The sequence below is a fragment of the Lineus longissimus genome, chromosome 11 (assembly GCF_910592395.1).
Source record: "Lineus longissimus chromosome 11, tnLinLong1.2, whole genome shotgun sequence".
Classification (NCBI taxonomy): domain Eukaryota; kingdom Metazoa; phylum Nemertea; class Pilidiophora; order Heteronemertea; family Lineidae; genus Lineus; species Lineus longissimus.
Genome location: NC_088318.1, coordinates 16420575 through 16437271, shown reverse-complemented (window position 1 = coordinate 16437271; position 16697 = coordinate 16420575). Strand labels below are relative to the sequence as shown.

The 16697-nt window shown below is 42.3% G+C and overlaps 2 protein-coding genes across 2 annotated transcripts; one reads left to right on the top strand and one right to left on the bottom strand.

Moving 5' to 3' along the window:
- Window positions 1-278: 278 nt before the first annotated feature.
- Window positions 279-8204, top strand: LOC135495524 (guanine deaminase-like). Its single transcript, XM_064784260.1, has 13 exons — window positions 279-301; window positions 737-879; window positions 1628-1716; window positions 2159-2330; window positions 2668-2755; window positions 3417-3547; window positions 3801-3908; window positions 4386-4493; window positions 4762-4859; window positions 5379-5446; window positions 5700-5852; window positions 7560-7706; window positions 8011-8204. The coding sequence occupies exons 2-13, from the start codon at window positions 754-756 to the stop codon at window positions 8085-8087; spliced, it is 1365 nt and encodes a 454-aa protein (XP_064640330.1). The 5' UTR covers window positions 279-301; window positions 737-753; the 3' UTR covers window positions 8088-8204.
- Window positions 8205-12560: 4356 nt separating this feature from the next.
- Window positions 12561-16653, bottom strand: LOC135496327 (zinc finger protein 665-like). Its single transcript, XM_064785591.1, has 3 exons — window positions 16560-16653; window positions 15995-16158; window positions 12561-15445 (listed from the first exon to the last, which is right to left on the bottom strand). Exons 1-3 carry the CDS (start codon window positions 16560-16562, stop codon window positions 13255-13257), a joined length of 2358 nt encoding a protein of 785 aa, XP_064641661.1. The 5' UTR covers window positions 16563-16653; the 3' UTR covers window positions 12561-13254.
- Window positions 16654-16697: the final 44 nt, after the last annotated feature.

The window sequence follows — 16697 nt, the reverse complement described above, 5'->3', positions numbered from 1 at the left end:
TGCACTTAACATGCATACGAATTTGCTGTACATCTGTCTACTAACGGCCTTGTTAAAATTTATAATATATTCAGCTCGTAATACACTATTTGAAAATTTCAAATTCAAGTATATGAATTACAAATATTCAACCATTGGCGTCGGCCTTTAAGTAACAGCTTTGTTTATATGTGTAAACGTTATATATGTGCATCAGTGTATGAAAAAAATCATCATTATATAGACATCACACTGGCACATGTCCAGATTTACATAAAGTTCCTAGTCCCAGTACGGACTGAAGTGTTGGCGCTGCATGCAGGTTAGTTGCTGAGTCTCATATGAAATTCGCATCAAGGAAGCTTCCTCGGGGCGATACAGAGGATTCGAGTCCCACTCCGACTTCTCCGCGGTTGAATACCAGTTATCTCGAAATACATTCAATTCAATTTTATTGACGAACGTTTTAATATTGATATTCAACTGCATCTTTACTTTGCATAAAACGGATATACCGAAATCGTTATCCAAGTCGTATATAAGCCATGACATAGATTTAATAGAATATCATCCTATTATCTCGACTAATGAAGATAAGGCTCGCTTATATGTTTTTTATGTGAGCGCAATTCGTCAGTTCAGTTGAATAGAAAGTGTCCTCAGACGATTCTAATTCACTCTCAGAGTCGAAGTCGGATTTGTATAGGTGAGTGGTGCGCAACCTCCGTACCTCATTTCTGAACCGTGACCGTTCCAGGGGACCGTTCGCACAAAATGGGTGACGAAGCTACAGCCGTGCCAGATGACCTGTGCTGTTTCCGAGGACCATTCATCCATTCTACGAAGTTGGATCCGCTTGTCATATCGGAGGATAAATTACTAGGAATATCAAAGGGAAAGGTAGGACAGAACAACTCTCGATATATAGTTCAGTGAAGACCTAAGGAAATTAGCACAATTCACGCACATGATATATCGAATTTGATAGATGAGAGTAGTCGTTAACGAAAATATGTCAACATAAAGCAATGTAGAGTGCCCATTAGAATCCGAATACATCAAAGCGAATTTACATGTAGAACATTAAGAACCATGAAGGTAGGCGCTGTTCAAAAAAAATTACACGTTGAACATGAGTGTCGTGTCAAGTTGTTCACACTTCGAATTACCACTTGTTCGGTCACCATAGGTGTAACCCCCCTACGTATTGTAGGTGTAACCTCCCTATGGAGGGCAGAACAATGGCTTGTCGTGCCGAACTCAATTGACTGTATCAAAATGGTTTAGGGGTCATTTTGGCGTGCTTTCTTTTGTATGTCCCTCCAGCATGGTAGGTGATAACGACACGCGAAACCACTCTATGTATTGTGAGACCTGCCTGCCATGCTTAATATTTTACGTCGAAGTGGGGAAATCATAGGTCTCCCAAAGTCAGTACGAATCTGTGGTCGTGACCATTTTCAGTCCGATTTGCACGGCGCGATCACAATGAGTGCTATACAGAATATAGAAATAATGCTTGAATATCTGCTATTATGCCATCATGGAGAATAACGTTCCGCCCAGGAGTCCGGAACGACAGAGGGTCTTTAAAGAACATGGCACTGCCAGCTGGCTTTGGGAATAATATCAAGGGCCATCATTTCAGATTATTTTCATCGAAGATGGCGCCAATGAAGACAGTGTTCGCCGACGATATAACATCGATGATGACGCCATTCGCGTACTCTCGCAAGGGTAGGTAATGCGGTCATTTCGAAATAGGCAGTCGGCAGGTCGTCGAGGTCTCTCCTACCTCACAGTATGATATCGAAACGATCGATTCTCACTTGTACGAGGAATATATGTTTTTGGTGATTTGACACGAACCATAGTCCCCCTTATTGTAAATGACTCTGTCTATCCTGAAAACTTTCAGTGAAACTCAGATGATCGGCTTAATAATTGAATAATCAGCGTTACAATCTGCGCATTTTCGACTGGTACCCATTTATTCACATGGGCGGACGACGGCCTTATGCAAATAGACCGAGCCGCGACACTGACAGTGGCCTGGGATCCAACCATGGGCATCATGACAGCAGGTCACAGATCCGAGCAAAATTCCCCTTTCGACTAGCCATTCATATCCAGTAAATGCAGAACTCCTGTTGAAAACTTATCTTTTATTCCATTCTAGTCAAGTGATCATCCCCGGTTTTATCGACACGCACATCCATGCCTCCCAGTACACATACGCTGGGACCAACCTGGACCTGGGGCTCCTCGACTGGCTGGAGAAATATACCTTCCCAACGGAGGCGCTCTACAAGGACCTACATTTTGCTAAAAAGCATTACCAAAAGGTTGTGGTGAGTATAAGGCGTGAGGGGGCGCGAGGAATATGTGCGATGAGGCCGGGTATCAACTGAAGAGCCTATGCCATTCGTTCAAAAAAATGCTACTGATAATGCTATCATAGCTCTTTTCGAAATTGCCTGTACATGCTTCCCGAAATTGGTGGTTTGTATTGGAACTAACTTTCCCCCCTTGTCCGTCATCAAAGGCATTCAAGTGTGTTGGTCAACCATGACTATCTCCTTTGTCCCAACACCATAAGGCCTAGTTTCCCCTTATGACATCACTATTTCGGACACTCAGCGCCCCATTTCTGGAAAGGTGTATAGGTAATGTAATTTTCTTTTCCAGGAGCGTGTCCTTAGCCATGGAACAACAACGGCAAGCTATTTTGCCACGATCCATGTAGACGCCACACTCGCCTTGTGCGACATCATCGGTAAGTATCAGGGATACGCCGTTCGTAATTACTGGTGGGCAGGGGAAAATAGAAATTCAGTTATACACGATGCCGTGCAGTAATTATGCCAGCTAATTTGTTGAAACTCAGTATTTATAGGATAATATCTATTTAAACAACGGCAATGCTGAAATTCATATTTAGTACGCAAGCCCGAATCTCAAGAACGTTACAGGTTACACACTAGAAATTCAGTGTGAGAGACTATAGGTTTGAAAAAATTGAATTTGAATTCTGATACATTGTCTCAGCCACCAGTATGGATGTGTTTTCCATTATATATACGTATTTTTTTAATGAATTATGAATTTCTTCTCAATAAAAGGAAAACAATGAAGAAGTCCTTTCCCTAGCCGCCGTAAATGATAATGTGAGGGCTTTTTCTTTGTAAATTCCTTTGCAAATATTTGGGTTTAAATGATGGTACATAGATGTAAATTGTATATCAGTCCGGCAAGGATCTGAATTTGCGAAAGAGTTTTCGCAAATCCCCCGGAACATCAATGCGAACGCCTATCCTATTGTTCGTCAGAGTTATCGGGAGGTTTGATGAGATAGGCGTTCACGCATAGGCGTTTCGGGGATTTGTGAAAACTCCCGGCCACGTGTCCGAATATGCATGCTGATTTTCTACCTTTAGATAAGTGTGGACAGAGAGCTTATGTCGGCAAAGTGAACATGGATCAAAACAGTCCGAAGTATTACAGCGAAGAGACCAGACAGTCCGCTGACGACACCGAAGAATTCATCAAAAGAGTGTTGGAGAAAAGTGTAGGTACCGCCGGTAATCAGACCATCTCCGGGGTTTTCATAGCAATGAAATCAGCAACAACAACTTACTGTTAATGGTTAAAAAATCACCATTCTGATCCGGTGTCAGTGGTGTGCTTCGGAGTAAGCTTGGGTTGAATAAGTCCATCGCAATATTTAACCTTAAGCTCCTTTTGTTGTAAACCAGGGCCGTTGAGAGGCAGACCTTCTCCAAGGAACTCTATCTCTTATACACAAATTCATTTTCTTGCAGTATAAAACAATCACCCCGATTATAACGCCCCGGTTTGCACCGTCTTGTAGCCGAGGCCTTATGGAGAAGTTGGGAGATCTTGCTGAAAAATATGATCTGCCAATTCAGGTAACACTGATTGCCAATTTGATTTATTTAATAAAACAAATTCGAATAAATATGGATCTTTTGACAGTCGATAAGAAGCACAGTCTTCGGTGTACATAATCGCTTTGTGTTTTATCTAGGGTGTTTTAAGGCCTTATGCCCATGCACATACACGATTTCATCGAAATACCAAACTCATCGAATTTCGCCTTGGTCACTCATCATAAAAAGAAATCAGCACTGTTATTTGCAAATGTGCATGTAAGTAAAGTGCAAGTGATTTGTTCAACGATAAGCTGATGGCAATAGTATTTACGTAAATGCGATTCGGTCTTCTGGAGAGAAAAAAAACAAGAAATTTATCTGAACTAAAACAACATGTGCGAAGATTTGCTTTTTTCTCAAAAGAAAGGAAATGTACATTGTTGTTTTGGCTCTGCCCCTCTATGAAGTTGGCTATATGGTTGAAGTCATTTCTCATTAATTTGTTTTTCACAGAGCCATCTTAGCGAATCAAGGAAGGAATGTGCTTGGATAAAACAGCTGTACCCGGATTCACGTGATTATACGAGTGTCTATCACGAATGCAAATTACTAACAAAAAAGGTAATATGATACATATTCAGATACATCAAAAAAATACCCACGTACAGGGTATAAAATACCTTTTTATACTTTTGTATTTAAATAAATACTAACTTTTGTTCAGAAGAAAACTCAGTAAAATCATAAATGTCATACCATTCTTGAAGCTTATACGTTTAAAAAAGTTCCTAACACAAATGTGCTGTCGTTTATTCCGAGATTCTTCCGGGTTTTCATGGGCGCTTCTCGTGTTTGTCTTTTCTAATGTAAATTTAAATTTTCCCGACAGACTATCATGGCGCATAGCATTTATTTAAGCGACGAGGAGCTGGGCCTGATCAAAGCACAAGGGGTAGGCGTTTCGCACTGTCCAAATTCTAATCTGAGGTATGACTAGTTCAATTATGTTGTCACGTAAAATGGTCGACTTGAGGCTGCAGCAGATAGTAATGGATATCTGCTAGTATATATGCGAATCGCTCATATTGTTGATATTGCAATGTTCTTCTGAATGCATGATGCTAAATTGGAAAACCACAAATGATTTCCGGTTTGCTCTAATCATATTTTGCCTATGAGACTGACACTTGTTATAGGTCAAGGTCATTTGTGAAAGGTCAAGGCCAACTAAAGAATTGGTTTCCTGGTTAAACAACTATCCCCAAAGATTTCCGGAAAAAGAGATTTCTGACAAGGCTGGGTCACATTTTATATGTCATCCGCAAGATGCATGTAAGAACGAACAAGTCATTTCCAAAGATTGGGATGCGTTTAAAGTCTTAGTCAGTTACTGAACAAGCTCGTGACAAATGACATGCGACACGCAAAACATGACAATTGACACCCGGTCCACGGTTAACTTCTTTTTCGATTTTATGTTTAGTCCCTAAAATATCCATATTTCAGCATAAGGAGTGGTTTGCTCGATGTTCGCCGGCTGCTTGACAGAGGAATCAAGGTCGGACTGGGAACAGGTAAGTCATAGCAATATTTAAGTTGGAAAGATCCTCAAATCTTTGTGTCGCGATTATGACAGTCTACAAGAAACGTATCGACCTGTCGTGCCTCCAGTTTTGCTCAGTTGAAATGAAAACTTATCGTTCTGGGACGGAAACAAAAAGTAGAGTGGTCTCAACGTGGCCGGAATTAGTTAGATTTATGGTGATATCATGGGTACTTATGATCTTTTTTTGTGTCACCTTACGTATACAATATTTACCATTTCAGACTTGGCAGGAGGTTACCACCCGTCCATTATGAACGCCATCCAGACAGCAGTCCATGTAGCGAACACCCTCAGCATCAGTCACCATGGTGACGAATATAATAATATTGACTTCCGGGAGGCTTTCCGATTAGCTACGCTAGGCGGCGCCGAAGGTATACCTCGTAGTATCGATATTTTGGTTGTACATGTATATGGAGCTGGGCAATAACGATACACTTCGTAGTGGACATCATGACGGTATTATAAGCTTATAGCATTGTACCCGTGGCGCAGGCAGGTTCAAATGGGCTAGATTGAATTGCAATGAAAATCTAATGCAATATCAAAGGAGCCATATCGAAGAGACAAATTAAACCAACCATTTGTCCACAGACTCGGACCTAGCTGTGGCGTGCTGTATGCGTGCATATAAAAGTATATCAGTTGGTCCGAGAGATGATGAGGCAATGCCTCGTTCCTTAGTCAGCAATAGGCTATGCGCCTTTTTATACGGAGAAGAAGGAGTACCCAGATAGGCCTTCACATGTCGGCCTCCAAATGGCTCGAGCCAATTGCACTATCACTACTATAACTTTAAAATGTGTGCTCCTCCTACGTAGCCAGGTCTCGGGTAAGGCACTTACTCGACAGGTAAGGCAAGCTAGACGTTCAGCACCGTGAGCAGCTCCTTGATAAGGCCATTTCAGGTTCAGCGCGCCTCTTCAGATCAAGCTGTGGTGAAACAGACCATGGTAACCTTCATTTGAAAATCCCTTCATAATCAAGGGCTAGCTCTGGCTAACACAGCACCCATAAACAATAGACCACCAATTTGACCCCAGCTCCTTACTGCGGGAAAACCCTTGTGTCCAGCAACCGAAAGTACCAAAAATACATTTTTGTTTACATTTGAACTGCACACATACGTTTGTTTACAATTTCTTTCCCCGCGAAATCTCGAACATCGGGTGACCTGCAATCGTGGATTGAAAATAACATTAACCTTAGTTCAGCAGGTCAACAGGTACAGGCTGTTCCAATCATCCCCCTACAGCCAGCCGTTCAACAGGTAATGTTAGCCACCCCACAGGGAGTGCAGGTAATTGATTAAGCCCCTGCATAACTAAAGAGCTATGACTTGGCTTCTGTGAGTGGTAAGGAGAATTGACAGTGTCCGATTAAAAATCCCTCATTACTGCGCCGCTGAAGTAAATTTCCGAAAATAAACATAACGTTGCATCAGGATAACATATCACCTGCAAACGTGCAAAATTTCAAGACGAAACACTACCCCCAAATGGCACTTTATCGAGCCGCCTTATAGTATTATGATATAGATATACATGCATAAATATTTCCTTGTTATAGTTCTACGGGTGTCTACAAAACTTGGGTTTTGGGTCTTGGTTTTGTAGGTCTTGGTTTTGTAGACACCCGTTTTGTAGGTCTTGGTTTGTAGACACCCGTGTGGGTGTTTTTTAGGTCTTGGTTTTGTAGACACCCGTGTGGGTGTCTACAAAACCAAGACCCCCCACCTACAAAACCAAGACCCATCAACATCTTGGGTCTTGGGTCTTGGGTCTTGGTTTTGTAGGTCTTGGGTCTTGGGTCTTGGTTTTGTAGACACCCATAGTTCTACTCGTCAATTGGTCAACGCTGTTCGTTTTTATTATATTTTTGTGACTCATGTATCATGCACTCAAACTTACTGAAATTTGGTATTTTGAGTTTTTGTGTATCAATTTGCACTGCGGCATTTTTGAAAAGTTATAATCGGAACATATTTTACACAACTTGAAAATTTCCAATATAAGTTAAACACTGATTTCATCTCAACAAACGAAGTTGGCCTTTAAAGTGTTCGATGTATTTTATTTCAGTCATGGGTCTGGAGAACAAAATCGGTAACTTTGAAATCGGCAAGGAATTTGATGCTCTGGTCATTGGGTGGGAAATGAAGAGAGGCCCTTTCGAGGTCTTTGATCACGAATCCCTCCTGGATGCATTCCAAAAGTTTCTATTCTTAGGTAAGAAGACCCTCACAGGACAAGACAAATGGATGGCTATGGATACATCATTTTATATCAACAATGGTTTAATTTAAGAATTCACCACTCCCATTCTGATAATAGGAATTCGCACCCCCCCCCCCCTTCACTCCACCGCCAACATTTATTACATTGTTTGAGATTGTGATCAGAAGGTCGAACAATGGGAGTGTTGAATGACGCATTGGCGGGAAATTCAGCTAATTTGTGTAAATCTATACATATAGATATCTAGACAATGTCCAACGTATTGTTCTTTAAGACGTCAACTTGTTAATTCCAGGGGATGACAGGAACATTCGAGAGGTTTTCGTAGCCGGAAAACAGCTGGTTGTAAAACCTGAGGACACAATAACTTGAGTGGACAGCCTCGTCGAGGAACAGACATCGCAGCTACTGTTATTTCATTTATTAAAACCTGCTAAAATGAGAATAATTTACTAATCCATCAATAGTGCAAGATAATACAATAAATGTGTGTGTATATATATATATTATATTTATTTTAGTTTTATACTGTTATGTAAGTACAAGCTCTAGTGAGCTCACACAACTGTTTGACAGTCCTGGCTGCTCCACCTTGCTGACAACATGATGAGAGAGATGAGACAGTCACCGACAAGCCAAATCAGTCTTGGCTGCTCTGCCAAGTTGTCAACATGGTGAGAGAGATGAGGCAGTCACAGCCAGGCCGAATCAGACCTGGCTGCTCCACCGTATTGACAACATGATGAGTCAGATGAGACGGTCACAGCCAGGCCACATCAGTCTTCGCCGCACTGCCTAGTTGTTGATATGGTGAGAGAGATGAGATAGTCACAGCCAGGCGAATCAGTCTTGGCTGCTCTGCCAAGTTGTCAACATGGCGAGAGAGATGACGCAGTCACAGAGAGAGATGAGGAAGTCACAGCCAGGCCAAATCAGTCCTGGCTGCCCCACTGTGTTGACAGCATGATGAGAGAGATGAAACGGTCATAGCCAGGCCGAATTAGTCCTGGCTGCTCCACCGTGTTGACAACATGATGAGAGAGATGAGATAATCACAGCCACAGTACTTCGATCGTTTCTCCTCCGCACGTGCTAGGACGTGTCTGTCGGAGCTGACAGCTATCTCGATGATTAGGACCTCCTTTTCCTTCTCATCGAAGACGCCGAGCATGTCGGGGTGCCGCTGTTTTATACTATAGCCGGGCCCGTGGGGGCTAGCGAGTCCCAGAGCAATCTCAGCATCTTTCCAAAGTACGAGTGGTCATTGAAACCGGCTTCTCGAGACCACATACCGATGGTATCCATCAACATGTGTCTCCTTGACTGATGTAAACAGTACCGGTACCACTATAGGGGATATAGGGGCCTGCAATGGCTGCATGGGAGGATAGGTCATGTCCCATACATCAACAATCGGTGATTCTCAATTTGGTCACCATGGCATGCATGCATATCTCAGAATTAATTAACTATGTTCCATATACATGGCTGTATAGCTAAATAGTCAAAATTAGCCAAGATATGCACATATCACTGCGCTACGAGTATTAGGTCAGCAGGCGTTCGTCTATTACGCGATCACGACTACTTCAAATACGTTGAGCAGAGTAACGAAAGTTTGATACCTAACTAAATTCTGAAAGATCAATATTTTGGTTTTGCTAATGTGCCTTCACTAATATGTTCTTTCGTTTTCATCTCAAGAAATATCAACCTGAAAGTGATCTTGATTTTATCGATAGATACCTCTTACACTAATTGATAATCTAATGTAAGAGTTTTTTTAATATATTTGTCATAACAATTTTACAATACCCAAAATATGGGTCATACCAGCAGACCACAGGCCTAGTCTACATATAGGCCCCTACTATAAATCAGATACTTGGTCCTGGTCAATTGGACAGATTACCACTCGGAAGAGATTGTCCCCATGTTTATTAGAAATGTCTTTAGGACCGACTGACTGATGAGACTGCCCGTATTATTATTGGAGATGTCTCTTGGACAAATTTCTCTTCGAGTAATTTCTAATTGAGGAGCAAGCACAATTAAATACTCCATTGGCATGTGTGATGTTATCATCAGTATCTTTGTCACAATTCTGTATCCACTTTCATCTCGGTTGTGTTGGCATTTGTTTCAGGTATCGCACATTCCCAGAAACCCAATGTTCTGTTGATTGTTGTGGATGATTTGAGACCAGCTATTGGCTGCTAGTGCTACGGCTAAAAATCAAACGAGGACTGACAACGAATTTGAGGGCTTCTTTCCAAAATTACACTGTAGACAAATTGATCAAGTAAAGTATTTTTATGTAGATATTGACGTCATTTTGGTGGCACGTTTAAGATGACTGTGGTCCCAAGTAGTACTCAAGTTGTACTTAAAGAGTTGTCAGGTAGATATTGTGTACTGCCAGTCTCGTGAGATCAGATAACTAGCTGGCAGAGGTTGGTTGTTCCATTTTCTGTCCTTGTGAGATGATTACCACGGTACAACCAAATCAGTTGTCTTGTATCACAGTGTAATGTTGTCTTGTGCAGCTAAAGGACCCTTTGAAGGTTGTGTCAATGTCTTCCCAATCTGACCAGATATCCAGCTGGAAGAGGTTGGTTGTTACTTAGGCTGTCCTGTCGTCTCCAAAGTTCATTAGCGGTAACCTTAGTGTAATTTTTAGGTTGTGTCAAGGTCTTCCCAACCTGACCAGATAACCAGCTGGCAGAGGGTAGTTGTTTCAGAGTTTTTATGTTGTGTCAAGGCCTTCACAATCTGAATAGATAAGCAGCTGGCAGAGGTTGATTGTTTCCACATCCCACAGACCATGCAGACAGAAAGATATTGGGATTTCACCAATCGCAATTGCCGTTGCCTGTACCATGACAGAAGACGGACAATAGTGCGATGGGCTTCATGATTTTTCTTGGGTTGGGGAGTTTCTGGGCTGATAAGGGCAGACATACATCGGGTCAGGTCAAGTATTGGGGTTTAGGTGTTGGTGTAGGGGGCCTACCCTAAGGATAAAATAATGTGTCTCAATTTCAGCATGGCAAACTGACGTCACTTCACCATAGTGAATTGGGACGGTGAAATATTTTACCATGGTGAGCATGGTAAATTCTACATTCATGGTGAGCATACAACGGAACAGCCAGGCCAAATCAGTCTCGGCTGCTCTGCCAAGTTGTCTTCATGGTGAGAGAGATGAGACAGTCACAGCCAGGCCAAATCAGTCTTGGCTGCTCTGCCAGGTTGTCTTCATGGTGAAAGAGATGAGACAGTCACAGCCAGGCCAAATCAGTCTTGGCTGCTCTGCCAAGTTGTCTTCATGGTGAGAGAGATGAGACAGTCACAGCCAGGCCAAATCAGTCTTGGCTGCTCTGCCAAGTTGTCTACATGGTGAGAGAGATGAGACAGTCACGGCCAGGCGGCATCAGTCTTCGCCGCACTGCCTAGTTGTTAATATGGTGAGAGAGATGAGACAGTCACAGCCAGGCCAAATTAGTCTTGGCTGCTCTGCCAAGTTGTCAACATGGTGAGAGAGTTGATGAAGTCACGGCCAGGCCGAATCAGTCCTGGCTGCTCCACCGTGTTGACAACATGATGAGGGAGATGAAACAGTCACAGCCAGGCCAAATCAGTCTTGGCTGCTCTGCCAATTTGTCAACATGGTGAGAGAGATGAGGCAGTCACAGCCAGGCCGAATCAGACCTGGCTGCTCCACCGTGTTGACAACATGATGAGAGAGATGAGATGGTCATAGCCAGGCCACATCAGTCTTCGCCGCAATGCCTAGTTGTTAATATGGTGAGAGAGATTAGCCAGGCCGAATCAGTCCTGGCTGCTCTGCCAAGTTGTCAACATGGCGAGAGAGATGACGCAGTCACAGATACTACAGTCTGATACTAAAGGGGACAGGTCTGTACACAGATATACCTTTACAAATGCCATGAAAATATTTTTGAGTCTTTCTCAGAAGAATGTGCCACGTCTCGGGCCATCTGTTGCAGGCAGTGTCCATTACTATGGGGACAGGGTTGTACTCCAAACCGACCCTTACTTAGGTAAATAAGGTAGTCCTTATAGAGGTGTCCGCTCAGGGAGGTTCCACTGTACATTGTAACACTGACTAAACACACCTGATAGCATTCTACAAAAAATCTTGATATCAAGAAGGAATTATTGTTTAAATATTACATTTTTATTCCATTTCCATTCTTACAGTCTTTTTATTTCATTTGGGATTGTTCACCAAAAAAACATTACAGAAATATCTGAAGTTCATCAAACTCCTCATCCCGAGGATCAGGGTTTTTCACTCAGCACTCACACAGCGTGTAAGTGTAGGAGCTTACAAGTGACTCTGTTTTTCGAGGATGCTTCTCCTTGAGAACTTCGGATCTTACAATAAATTGCTGATTCTAAATGAGATAGGTCAGAAAGGATGTTGTAATCTGACCACAAGGAGGGACCCAGATTGGTGTCCGAGGTTGATACAAAAGTGCTTGGAGATTTATATCCTGATCCCATTCATCAAAAGGAAACACAACATCCTGCCAGAAGACTTGATGTCAATGTCCTTGTCACACGTATGTGACAAGTTAAAACGCAAGCCACAGTGTCTATATTAAGGGGAGGGAATCATCACGTCGATACAAATCTCTTGTAAATGTAGACTGCTTCCTCTCCTCTCAATGGATTGCTGGCGTTTTAACTTGTCACACAAAAAGGGATCGGGTCATAAGACCAATTCCATTCGTCTTTTCACAGCGTGTGGCAAGATCAGACAAGAACATCAGTCCCGAAGCGGCTGTTTCGGACAAACTCCAGTAAATTCAAAACCAGTGAACGAATTGAACCTTTTAATGTCACTTTAACTAACATACAGTAAACTGTACATGCATTTTACAAGTAAGCAAGGCCAGTTTTGATTACTTTCTCTTACCGTGGACGAAATATCATGCTCTACATTTTTATGCCATTAATACATAATTTGTGCAAACATATCACCTGACAATGATAAGAAAACACTGATAGAGACGCATGTTCATACAGGTATATATGCAGAGTTAGTTAAAAACAACCTAATCCCTTGTATGTAAAACATTTCTAAAATGCCTCTATAAGAATGGCTCATCATTTTAAGTCGAAATAGATGCACAACTGCAAAAAATGGTACATTTGAAAAGTCTACATCATAAATACCCAAATAAATACCTGAATTGAAATGATGAATTACTGGTATATATACAAATTGGTAATAATAACATCAATGATAACAACATTCTAGTCAACACCCTAATAAATACCAATAATTTAAAAATGGTCAAGCAAGTCAAGCACATTTCGAAAAAGGTAAAACAGTTCACGTCATTGTGTACAATTACAGTCTTGGGTGTCCATATTGTTTTTTTAAGTCAACTACGTTTCTGCATTTGTCTGCAAACCTTTTAGGCAAAGCAAGTGAGTCATGGGAAACATGCAGTTTTTCACCTGTGTGAACCAAGTATGTATCTTCAACTCGCCGGTTAAATAGCTTCTACACAGTATGTTCATCATCCTGAAAAGTAGACAGCAGTGGGCTGAATACCTTTTTACATGTATCTTTCTCAAAAGTACTATTACAGGTACGTAGGTGCGAAGTCAACATCCCCTTTTGTGTCCATGATTTTTTGCACCGAGGACAAACAAACGGCCTTTCCCCAGTGTGGATATATTCATGCGTTTTCCGCGCGGACTGCTGCGAAAACCACTTGTCGCAATGAGAACATTTATATGGCTTTTCCCCAGTGTGAACACGCATGTGTTTTTTCATTTGGGCGCTCGAAACGAATGCTTTCGCACAAAAAGAACACAAATAATTTTTCTCGTGTGTGTGGATGCTACGTATGTGTAGATGCAATCTGGAATTGCCGCTAAATGCCTTTGGACAGTAGGTGCAAACGTATGGTTTTTCACCAGTGTGAACACGTGTGTGTAACTTCAACTCGCCATTACTCGTAAAGCACTTTCCACATGTTGCACACTGGTATGGCTTTTCACCGGTGTGAATTCGCTCATGCATATTCACGTGTGCTCTCGTGCCAAACACTTTCTCGCAAAAGGAACACTTGTACGGTTTTTCACCACGGTGTCTGTAAGCGTGCACATCCAATAAGCGCTGGGAAAGGAATGCTTTACCACATTCTGAGCACTTGAATGTTTTATTTTTGCCACATCCTGTACGGACGTGGTTATTCAAGGCGTACCTGCGAGAAAACGCTTTGTCACAGGTGGTACACTTGAAAGGGGTCACCTCTGGATGCTGTCGGGGAAGGTGCCGATCTAAGTCCACCTTCATACAGAATGACTTATCACAAAAGGAACATTTCAAAGGTGCTTCACTATTAGAAATATGTATCATCAAGTCCTTCTTCCATCTGTAAATTTTTCCACACGTCTGACATTGGTTTGGACCCTCTGTCTTTTTCTTATGACGAGAACGGACATGTGCAGTCAGTTCACTGTCACTGGAGAACACTTTATCGCACTGAGAACAGTTCAGTGTCACCTCCATGGCGTCTTCTTCACCAGATTCCTGGGCAGGCCCCTCGACGTGCCCAGCTGAGGTGAGCATGGCAGGCGTCATAGCGACAGCAGCAGAAGATGCAGACCCCGCACGCGTAATCATCACTGGTCTCGGTGTAATTCTTCGAATTTTCAATGGCGCAGTTATAGAAGTTGATGCAGATGCAGCCAATTTTTCAGGCAGTACATGTCCACGAAAGTGTTTTGCCAAATCATTCTTTGTGCAGAATGGCTTGTCACACACAGAACATGCAACTGGATCTTGACTACGCGCAGTCGTCATATGTATTACCAAGTCCTTTTTCCATCGGTAAACCTTTCCACAATTTTCACATTTATGGTCGCCCGGCTTCATCTTATCAGCATGAATACGCTCGTGGCGAGTCAAATCACGCCGTGTGCAGAATGCCTGATTGCACACAGAACAAACCAACCGCCCTTCTTTCAGGGCACTGGCTTCATGTAATTTCAAATCCTTTTTCCAGCGATAAATTTTATGACAGATTTCACATTGGAAGAGGCCTTCTGTTTTTTTCTTGGGTCTACAGACATGGCCGTTCACTTCACTTTCGCTCGAGAAAACTTCCCCACAGCCTGCACAGTTAAATGTTCCTCCTCTATACTCCTGACTACTGACGCGGGGTTTTTCATTCGACGACGACTCGTTATCTTCCTGAGAAGGTACCTTACTATCGTCTCCTCGGAACGATAACTCACTATTGTCTTCTTGGAAAGATACCTCACTTCCATCATGGTTGCCTCCTTGGAAAGGCACTTCACAATCTTTTGGAACAGGCAGCTCATCACTCGTACATTTAGGTTGATTCTTCTCACTGTCCTGCACGGGAGACTCACCATGCCCTGATTCCATGAGAGGGACACCACCAGATGTCAATGCTTTCGAAGACACTAACTCATTGAGAATGAGCTCCATGGGCACAGGATCGTCTGTCAAATGCTTTTCACCAAGCGTACACACCACTGAGCCTACAGACAATACTTGGACCGACAGTATACCAGGCTCAGGGCTACTTTCATCAACGGTAGGCGACTCCGTTGCAGAGGCTGACCCGGCGACATCCTTTTCTTTTACCTTGTCCATGTTGTCTACAGGAGAAACTTTGCCCGACCCGGGCCAGGTCGGTGGGTGCCACTGGGTTTTCCTGAAAAAATACGGACATGGTTAAAATATTTGAAAAAGGTTGTTTTTATCAAACAACATTAACATTTCATTTACATGTGTCAGTACAGGACAAATATGGTAAAATGTTGGTTTTTGCAGGCAAATAAAAAAATTTAAAATTCTGATCCATCACAGTTCCGCTTAAGTGGTCTCCGGGAATCAGCTTGATGTAGGTGCTTTATCATTTTCACGCTCCAAATCTAGCTTTCCATCTCTTCTCCAGAGATGGGCATTTTTCAAATGTGGTCAAGCATTTAAAAGCTTGGTGACGGCCACAATTTAGTAACACTAAAATACTAAAATGTGGCCGTCACCAAGCTTTTAAATGCCAATTGTGGCCCATTCATCTCAGGGAGATGGTTATGCACATTGGCTCCCGCACTTTGGATATGATATCAATATACCCAAGTGTAAGAGACGTACCATACATCCATCCACTCAGTGAAGCAATTTCCTTTGATATAAATAATTTTTTTCTAGTGACAAGCACATATTTTTGTGCATTTTGAGTGAAGCACTAAGTACTTACTTTGTGATAGTGTTGTAGTAATAAACATCACCAGCGGCATCCCTTGCATACCTCCAGTCAGGAGGGAGGTCCTTGTCACATACATCAGTCTGAGGGCGGGATGGGGGAGGAGGAGGCAAGTCCTTATCCCCGTTGGGTTTGTCCTTGATATCGCAGATATCAGCCTAATTATGAAAAGAAATTATAATTTCATTACTAGTCTGAAAACTGAAATTAACCTATTGGGTCGGCTCGCGGGCATTATCACACTCACAGTCACAGGCATATGAAAAGCACTCAATATGAGAGATCAGCACCTCACAACAATCGACTCACACATGCATCCTCACTGACAACACTCATTTATCGATCACGGGCTAAGGGCTAACTGATCTTTAATTTTAACGTGCCTGTGGTAGGCAGATTTCCGGAATCCTGACGACTGATTGGAAATAAATGATTGTTGAAACGGACGTTTTCGTTGGTTTCGTTTACGTTTGAAAAACGCAATTATTACAATAAAACTGCGACAGAAACAAAAGAAATACAACCAAGTAGAAGAAATACTATTTATTGTATCATTTACCATCTTTTAAAACCACCTGGCGTCCGTTTTACGCCGATATTTTTCCACAATTCACTAGAATTTATTTTTTCACAAATTTCTAGGAGATGGCAAATCGCAACGCCAACGAAGTACCAAATCCGTAAGGAAAGTCGGTGG